This window comes from Bufo gargarizans, chromosome 1, assembly GCF_014858855.1.
Source record: "Bufo gargarizans isolate SCDJY-AF-19 chromosome 1, ASM1485885v1, whole genome shotgun sequence".
NCBI classification, from domain to species: Eukaryota; Metazoa; Chordata; class Amphibia; order Anura; family Bufonidae; genus Bufo; species Bufo gargarizans.
The window spans coordinates 212331973-212342176 of NC_058080.1; the positions used below are offsets into that span (position 1 = coordinate 212331973).

The 10204-nt window shown below is 54.1% G+C and overlaps 1 protein-coding gene across 2 annotated transcripts in view; it reads right to left on the reverse strand.

The window, feature by feature from the left end:
• Nucleotides 1-6035, reverse strand: part of USP53 (ubiquitin specific peptidase 53) — a 61244-nt gene extending 55209 nt beyond the window's left edge. Inside the window, exon 1 of one of the 2 annotated variants that reach the window (XR_006390865.1) lies at nt 5690-6034. Coding sequence is in view for 1 of the 2 variants with exons in the window: in XM_044301180.1 (XP_044157115.1) it covers nt 5690-5836 (147 nt within the window). In the remaining variant the exon portion in view is untranslated. Of the gene's footprint in view, nt 1-5689 lie in introns of both variants that reach the window. The other variant, XM_044301180.1, reaches the window with a different exon arrangement.
• Between the last annotated feature and the right edge of the window lie 4169 nt (nt 6036-10204).

A 10204-nucleotide genomic window follows, 5' to 3' on the forward strand; every position in this document is an offset into this window, starting at 1 on the left:
GCCCCAAGTGTTACGTAAAAGCGGATCCGGTTTTGCAGTCTGCGCATGTGCAGACCTTTAAAAATGTGAAAAAGGATAAATACCGGATCCGTTTTTCTGGATGACACCGGAGAGACTGATCCGGTACTGCAATGCATTTGTGAGACGGATCCGCATACTGATATGTAAATTGTATCCATCTGCATACAGATTGCCGGATCTGGCGACGGAACTGCCTGCCGTATCCAGCAATGCAAGTGTGAAAGTACCCTAAAATATAAGCACTGATATCCAGTTACCAAGGACAGCGGAGCAGACCTATAGACACAGCATCCAACACTGGCATATGCCCATGTACCTGCTGCAAATGGTACGCTCATATCCATAATGAGATAGAGATATATACACATACACCCACCAGAAGTACAGGATCACACACCGAGCCAAATCCTGACCCGGGCCCTTGGGAGTCTGCACCCTGGTACTGCCACACCTACCGTACATGTGTGACACAGCAGGGAATACTACACACGGAGTACAGACAATAAAAAGGCGTACACCCAGATATCTGGTGTAGTCACCCACGATGCTAGGGAGACTCGTCCCCGTCCTCCATTGCCTGCTCCCCCCCACAACGGATGTTTACATCTGCGCATGGAAAGAAGCAGCAGCGGCGGTCCGGGATCAGGAGTGGCACGGGGAGCGTGGTAAGTATATTCCCTGTGAGGGGGTCCGGCATATGGGGGGGGGGGGGGGGCTGTTTATAGTACTGGATAACCCCTTTAATTATCAAAGTTATTATACGAACTCTCTCGCAACTTTGCGAATCAGGGACTTCGCCTCATCGGATGCAGTACTGTCTAATGCTGCGCGGAGAAGCATCTCCGTACAGCAAAGCGACTATAGATATAGCATTCGACGTCACTCCTCTCATCTCTAATAGAGATATACCATAACCCGGGAATCAGCATCCTTCGGAACGCCACCTGCTGTGAAACTACAACTCCCAGCATGCACACTTACTTGGCTGTTCTTGTAAATCCCCACAGAAGTGAAAGGAGGATTCTGGGACTTGTGGTTTTTTGCTACAAGCATCATGTGCACATAGAGAAGCGTCATCTAAATACACAGGTATGTACTACAACCAGGCGTGTACCACTACAAGCATCATGTTTTCCCCCTTCCCCCCCAGGCATGTACCACAACAAGCATCATGTACCTCCCCCCCCCCCAGGCATGTACCACAACAGGCATCATGTGCACACAGAGAAGCGTCATCTAAATACACAGGTATGTACTACAACCAGGCGTGTACCACAACAAGCATCATGTACCCCCCCAGGCATGTACCACAACAAGCATCATGTACCTCCCCCCCCCAGGCATGTACCACAACGAGCATCATGTACCCCCCCCCCCCCCCAGGCATGTACCACAACAAGCATCATGTACCCCCCCCCCCCCCCCAGGCATGTACCACAACAAGCATCATGTACCTCCCCCCCCCCCAGGCATGTACCACAACAAGCATCATGTACCCCCCCCCCCCCCAGGCATGTACTACAACAAGCATCATGTACCTCCCCCCCCCCCCCCAGGCATGTACCACAACAAGCATCATGTACCTCCACCCCCCCCCCCCCAGGCATGTACCACAACAAGCATCATGTACCTCCCCCCCCCCCCCCAGGCATGTACCACAACAAGAATCATGTACCTCCCCCCCCCCCAGGCATGTACCACAACAAGCATCATGTACCCCCCCCGGGCATATACCACAACAAGCATCATGTACCTCCCCCCCCCCCCCCCAGGCATGTACCACAACAAGCATCATGTACCCCCCCCCCCCAGGCATGTACTACAACAAGCATCATGTACCTCCCCCCCCCCCCCCAGGCATGTACCACAACAAGCATCATGTACCTCCACCCCCCCCCCCCCCAGGCATGTACCACAACAAGCATCATGTACCTCCCCCCCCCCAGGCATGTACCACAACAAGAATCATGTACCTCCCCCCCCCCCCAGGCATGTACCACAACAAGCATCATGTACCCCCCCCGGGCATATACCACAACAAGCATCATGTACCCCCCCCCCCCCCCCAGGCATATACCACAACAAGCATCATGTACCTCCCCCCCCCCCCAGGCATGTACCACAACAAGCATCATGTACCCCCCCCCCGGGCATATACCACAACAAGAATCATGTACCTCCCCCCCCCCCCCAGGCATGTACCACAACAAGCATCATGTACCCCCCCCGGGCATATACCACAACAAGCATCATGTACCCCCCCCCCCAGGCATATACCACAACAAGCATCATGTACCTCCCCCCCCCCCAGGCATGTACCACAACAAGCATCATGTACCTCCCCCCCCCCCCCCCAGGCATGTACCACAACAAGCATCATGTACCTCCCCCCCCCCCCCCAGGCATGTACCACAACAAGCATCATGTAGCCCCCCCGGGCATATACCACAACAAGCATCATGTACCCCCCCCCCCCAGGCATATACCACAACAAGCATCATGTACCTCCCCCCCCAGGCATATACCACAACAAGCATCATGTACCTCCCCCCCCCCCAGGCATGTACCACAACAAGCATCATGTACCCCCCCCCCCCCAGGCATGTACCACAACAAGCATCATGTACCCCCCCCCCCCCCAGGCATATACCACAACAAGCATCATGTACCTCCCCCCCCCCCCGGGCATATACCACAACAAGCATCATGTACCCCCCCCCCCCCCAGGCATATACCACAACAAGCATCATGTACCTCCCCCCCCCCCAGGCATGTACCACAACAAGCATCATGTACCTCCCCCCCCCCAGGCATGTACCACAACAAGCATCATGTACCCCCCCCCCGGGCATATACCACAACAAGCATCATGTACCCCCCCCCCCCAGGCATATACCACACAAGCATCATGTACCCCCCCCCCCCCCCAGGCATATACCACAACAAGCATCATGTACCCCCCCCCCCCCAGGCATATACCACAACAAGCATCATGTACCTCCCCCCCCCCCCCCAGGCATGTACCACAACAAGAATCATGTACCTCCCCCCCCCCCCCAGGCATGTACCACAACAAGCATCATGTACCCCCCCCCCCCCAGGCATGTACCACAACAAGCATCATGTACCTCCCCCCCCAGGCATGTACCACAATAAGCATCATGTACCCCCCCCCCCCAGGCATATACCACAACAAGCATCATGTACCCCCCCCCCCCAGGCATGTACCACAACAAGCATCATGTACCCCCCCCCCCCCCAGGCATGTACCACAACAAGCATCATGTACCCCCCCCCCCCCCCCCAGGCATATACCACAACAAGCATCATGTACCCCCCCCCCCCCAGGCATGTACCACAACAAGCATCATGTACCCCCCCCAGGCATATACCACAACAAGCATCATGTACCTCCCCCCCCCCCCCAGGCATGTACCACAACAAGCATCATGTACCCCCCCCGGGCATATACCACAACAAGCATCATGTACCCCCCCCCCAGGCATATACCACAACAAGCATCATGTACCTCCCCCCCCCCCAGGCATGTACCACAATAAGCATCATGTACCTCCCCCCCCCCCCCCCCCGGCATGTACCACAATAAGCATCATGTACCTCCCCCCCCCCAGGCATGTACCACAATAAGCATCATGTACCCCCCCCCCAGGCATGTACCACAATAAGCATCATGTACCCCCCCCCCCCCCAGGCATGTACCACAATAAGCATCATGTACCTCCCCCCCCCCCCCCAGGCATGTACCACAATAAGCATCATGTACCTCCCCCCCCCCCCAGGCATGTACCACAATAAGCATCATGTACCTCCCCCCCCCCAGGCATGTACCACAATAAGCATCATGTACCACGGTAGTTCGGACTGTGTATTTCAGTGCAGCTTTGACAGCGGGGGATCAAGGGGCAGTAGGGAAATAAAAAACAGTGATCTGCAGTACTAGGCATGTATTACTGTAGATAACACTCCAAAGTCGGGGTGACAGATTCCCTTTAGACTACATGCACACGAAGGTTGTTTGTTTCCGTTCTGTTTTTTTTTTGCGGATAGGATGTGGACCCATTCATTTCAATGGTCATCAAAAAATGAGGACAGCACAGTGTGCTGTACGCATCAGTATGTGTGTTCCGTAGCCCGCAAAAAAATAGAGCACGTCCTATTCTTGTCCGTTTTAGGCATTGTTACAATGGATCCGCAAAAAAAAATAAAAAATTAAATTAAATAAAAATAAAATAAAAAAAACAGACCATGGATGGCATACGGTATATGTACCAGGACCAGCAGCAGGTACCCCCCACACACAGGTATATATGTACCAGGACCAGCAGCAGGTACACCCCACATACAGGTATATATGTACCAGGACCAGCAGCAGGTACCCCCCACATACAGGTATATATGTACCAAGACCAGCAGCAGGTACCCCCCACATACAGGTATATATGTACCAGGACCAGCAGCAGGTACCCCCCACATACAGGTATATATGTACCAAGACCAGCAGCAGGTACCCCCCACATACAGGTATATATATGTACCAAGACCAGCAGCAGGTACCCCCCACATACAGGTATATATATGTACCAGCAGCAGGTACCCCCCACATACAGGTATATATGTACCAGGACCAGCAGCAGGTACCCCCCACATACAGGTGTATATATATGTACCAGGACCAGCAGCAGGTACCCCCCACATACAGGTATATATATGTACCAGGACCAGCAGCAGGTACCCCCCACATACAGGTATATATGTACCAGGACCAGCAGCAGGTACCCCCCACACACAGGTATATATGTACCAAGACCAGCAGCAGGTACCCCCCACATACAGGTATATATATATGTACCAGGACCAGCAGCAGGTACCCCCCACATACAGGTATATATATGTACCAGGACCAGCAGCAGGTACCCCCCACATACAGGTATACATGTACCAGGACCAGCAGCAGGTACCCCCCACATACAGGTATATGTACCAGGACCAGCAGCAGGTACCCCCCACATACAGGTATATATGTACCAAGACCAGCAGCAGGTACCCCCCACATACAGGTATATATGTACCAGGACCAGCAGCAGGTACCCCCCACACACAGGTATATATGTACCAGGACCAGCAGCAGGTACCCCCCACATACAGGTATATATGTACCAAGACCAGCAGCAGGTACCCCCCACATACAGGTATATATGTACCAGGACCAGCAGCAGGTACCCCCCACACACAGGTATATATGTACCAGGACCAGCAGCAGGTACCCCCCACACACAGGTATATATGTACCAGGACCAGCAGCAGGTACCCCCCACATACAGGTATATATGTACCAGGACCAGCAGCAGGTACCCCCCACATACAGGTATATGTACCAGGACCAGCAGCAGGTACCCCCCACATACAGGTATATATGTACCAGGACCAGCAGCGGGTAACCCCCACACACAGGTATATATGTACCAGGACCAGCAGCAGGTACCCCCCACACACAGGTATATATGTACCAGGACCAGCAGCAGGTACCCCCCACACGCAGGTACGTACAGCTGAAGCGTGTACACACAGGGAGCGGAAGCAGTATGTACACACAGATACGCAAGGCAAACAGCACGGTGTGCACACACAGGTAGGTACAGCCGCTCACCTGCACGGCGCTGTTCAGGAAGCAGCTGTTCTGGCCGGGCTCGTTGAACAAGCCTTTAGTCGGGGCTAACGAGAGAACACTGCCCGGTTGGTAGACCTTCCCCAGGTTCCCCCCCGCCTGTCGGCGGAATAGTTTCACCCAGGCCATGTCCGTCCGGCAGGATAGGAGCGTCGCACGTTCCACAAGGCACAGCAGGTAAGTCCAGACACAGCGCCTCTCACACAGGTGTCGCTCCTGAGCCTAGTGGCCGGGAAGGCTCCATCTTCTCCCGGTGGCCGCACATGTGTTATGTAGTCCCGGAGCTGCTCCGCTCTGTACAGCGATTACAAGGAGCTGGGGAGACAAGTGGAAGAAGGCGGCTGCGGGGGAGGAGGAGACTCGCTCTCTGGTGGTTTCAGGAAACGAGAAGGAGGAGCTTGTTGATCTGTCAGCAGCTAGTGACCGGAGCAGGGAGAGATCACGGGCTGCACACCAGCCGCTGGAGGTTGGCCGACGCGTGAAGTCAGCCGGAGCCCAGCATGTCACTCTGCAGCCGGCTGGGCGGCACAAGTTTCTCCTGCTCCCTGTCAACAGGTCTCCGAGGTGGGGGGAATGACAGGGGGCTGCAGCGTGTGTCTCAGGAGGAGAGGCCTGCACTAAAGGCTACAGAGGAGCAGGTGTGGTGGGGCCTGCTCCAGAGAGGAGTTGTGTAGTAGAGGAGCAGGTGTGGCGGGGCCTGCTACAGAGAGGACGAGTTGTGTAGTAGAGGAGCAGGTGTGGCGGGGCCTGCTACAGAGAGGAGTTGTGTAGTAGAGGAGCAGGTGTGGTGGGGCCTGCTCCAGAGAGGAGTTGTGTAGTAGAGGAGCAGGTGTGGCGGGGCCTGCTACAGAGAGGACGAGTTGTGTAGTAGAGGAGCAGGTGTGGCGGGGCCTGCTACAGAGAGGACGAGTTGTGTAGTAGAGGAGCAGGTGTGGCGGTGCCTGCTCCAGAGAGGAGTTGTGTAGTAGAGGAGCAGGTGTGGTGGGGCCTTCTCCAGAGAGGAGTTGTGTAGTAGAGGAGCAGGTGTGGTGGGGCCTGCTCCAGAGAGGAGTTGTGTAGTAGAGGAGCAGGTGTGGTGGGGCCTGCTCCAGAGAGGAGTTGTGTAGTAGAGGAGCAGGTGTGGTGGGGCCTGCTCCAGAGAGGAGGAGTTGTCTAGTAGAGGAGCAGGTGTGGTGGGGCCTGCTCCAGAGAGGAGGAGTTGTCTAGTAGAGGAGCAGGTGTGGCGGGGCCTGCTCCAGAGAGGAGGAGTTGTGTAGTAGAGGAGCAGGTGTGGTGGGGCCTGCTTCAGAGAGGAGGAGTTGTGTAGTAGAGGAGCTGGTGTGGTGGGGCCTGCTTCAGAGAGGAGGAGTTGTGTAGTAGAGGAGCAGGTGTGGTGGGGCCTTCTCCAGAGAGGAGTTGTGTAGTAGAGGAGCAGGTGTGGCGGTGCCTGCTCCAGAGAGGAGTTGTGTAGTAGAGGAGCAGGTGTGGTGGGGCCTGCTTCAGAGAGGAGGAGTTGTGTAGTAGAGGAGCAGGTGTGGTGGGGCCTGCTCCAGAGAGGAGTTGTGTAGTAGAGGAGCAGGTGTGGTGGGGCCTGCTCCAGAGAGGAGGAGTTGTCTAGTAGAGGAGCAGGTGTGGCGGGGCCTGCTCCAGAGAGGAGGAGTTGTGTAGTAGAGGAGCAGGTGTGGCGGTGCCTGCTCCAGAGATGAGTTGTGTAGTAGAGGAGCTGGTGTGGTGGGGCCTTCTCCAGAGAGGAGTTGTGTAGTAGAGGAGCAGGTGTGGCGGTGCCTGCTCCAGAGAGGAGTTGTGTAGTAGAGGAGCAGGTGTGGTGGGGCCTTCTCCAGAGAGGAGTTGTGTAGTAGAGGAGCAGGTGTGGTGGGGCCTGCTCCAGAGAGGAGGAGTTGTCTAGTAGAGGAGCAGGTGTGGCGGTGCCTGCTCCAGAGATGAGTTGTGTAGTAGAGGAGCTGGTGTGGTGGGGCCTTCTCCAGAGAGGAGTTGTGTAGTAGAGGAGCAGGTGTGGCGGTGCCTGCTCCAGAGAGGAGTTGTGTAGTAGAGGAGCAGGTGTGGTGGGGCCTGCTTCAGAGAGGAGGAGTTGTGTAGTAGAGGAGCAGGTGTGGTGGGGCCTGCTTCAGAGAGGAGTTGTGTAGTAGAGGAGCAGGTGTGGTAGAGGAGCTGGTGTGGTGGGGCCTGCTCCAGAGATGAGTTGTGTAGTAGAGGAGCAGGTCCAGTGCTGGAGTTTCTCCGGTGGCGGTCTGGGCACCAATGTTGTCGGTATCTGTTGGGGCTCAGAATTCAGCCGCAGGGAGTTGGCTGTAGGCTTTTGCTATTCTGGCTAGTGTAGTGGGGGAAATGTTTCCTGATCGTTGCTCTGCATTGTTTTGTTATATGGACGCCATTGGGGAGGCTTACAGGTTGTATGGGGGAGTAGCCTGGCTCAGGTATGATGAACAGTTCCATCAGCGGAAGGCGATGCGGCCTAGTTTCAGATGGGATCAAAAAGACATTAGTCTTCAGCTGCTGGTTTGCCGGCCGGGAAGTTTGCTTTCCATTCCTTTAGGATATGGGTGGGTACGGAGGCAGCCAGGTGGGGTTTAGGTGATGCAGCAATTAAGTCGCTGGGAGTCGGCATGTTTCCTATTCATATGTAAGGCTACTTTCACACTGGGGATTTGGCTTTCCATTTGTGAGATCAGTCATGGGCTCTCACAAGCGTCCAAAATGGATCCGTTTTGCCCTAATGCATTCTGAATGGAAAAGGATCTGCTCAGAATGTATCAGTTTGCCTCCGTTTAGTCACCATTGCGCTCTGGAGGCGGACATCAAAATGCTGCTTGCAGTGTTTTTCTGGCCGCCATGCGGTGCCGAGCAAGACGGATCCGTCCTAACACACAATGTAAGTCAATAGGGACGGATCCGTTTTCTCTGATACAATAGAAAACTGATCCGTCCCCCATTGACTTTCAATGGTGTTCATGACGGATGCATGCGATTGTATTACTGTAACGGAAGGGTTTTTGCAGATCCATGACGGATCCACAAAAAATGCTAATGTGAAAGTAGCCTTAACCCTCATTTGCTTTGAGGAGATGTTGGTGGGGGATGGATTGTGGGTTCTGGTGGGCACAAGGTGGCTGTGGTGGCCTTAGGCTACTTTCACACTAGCGTTGTTTAAATCCAGCGTTCAATTCCGACACCGGAACTGCCCGCCGGATCCGGAAAACCGTGTGAAAACTGATTACATTTGAATCCTGATCAGGATTTTGATCACAATGAAAAAATGCATTGGAAAAAACGGATCCGCCATTTATGGACTTTAACTTTTTTTTTTCACATTTTTCGGGTTTAACATGCAAAAACCGGATCCGGTTTGACTGAACACACGGCGCTGGATCCGGCGTTAATGCAAGTCAATGGGAAAAAGGCCTGATCAGGCGTTCAGTCAAAGTGTTCATGCTACGGTTTTCTGAAAAGCCTGATCAGTCAAAAAGACTGAACTGAAGACATCCTGATGCATCCTGAAGGACGGACTCTCCATTCAGAATGCATTAGAATAAAACTGATCAGTTCTTTTCCGGATTTGAGCCCCTAGGACGGAACTCGGCGCCGGAAAAGAAAAACGCTAGTGTGAAAGTAGCCTATGTGTGATGCATGTTTTTTTTGGTTGTTTTTTTTTTTACAGGGTCCTCTGTGTGTTTGGCCTGGATATTTGGACATTCTTATGTGTATTGGGGTGCCTGGAGGGCTGATGTGTAGTGGAACCGAAGACAATTGGGATTTCCTGAACGTCGGGTCTTTCGGGGCCTTTTGTTGGGGTATGGTGCTCCCGGAGTTTTCGTTTCTATATTTCTTTGGATAGGCTCCCAGATATTTTGGTGCTTCATGTCGGGGGTATGGGGGGAGGGGGTGCTATGCTCTAGGGATGTCATAAGAGAAATAACATTTTAAAGGGCTTGTTGATAATTTGGTCTTGGGTGGTAGCTTGTCGGTCATGGAGGTTTGCTAGATCAGTCAATGGAATCAACAAAGCCAAGGTAAAGTTGAACAAGGAGGTAGGGTGTTTCGTGCGGCGGCAAGGAGGTTTTGTTGTGCGCCATAGGGAGTTGAAGGAGGCGTCTGCACAGTTTTTGCGGGCGCGTGGTGCACCACCGCGGCTCTAACAGCCGCCATCCGCTCCTCCAACGCCGACATGCCTGCACTTCAAATTCCTTCTCCCAGGTGAGTGACTAACCCCCACCACCACCACCACCACTTGCTTAAATACTGCCCGCCAAACCTCAACTTCACCACCCTCGCTTCAACCAATCCCTACCCTTGGCTATTTAAACTCCTTAACCCCTTCATTGCCTGAAACCCCCTGCCCCTCCAAGTCGAGCCACATTCTGCTACGGCTGCACCCCACTCCATCACTCTTTTTTAGGCCTCTTGCACACGACCGTATGCCCTCCGAGACATACGGTCCGTGAGCGGGCCATACGTCTCGAAGCGGCATTGATCGCACGCACAGGAGTACACAGCATCATC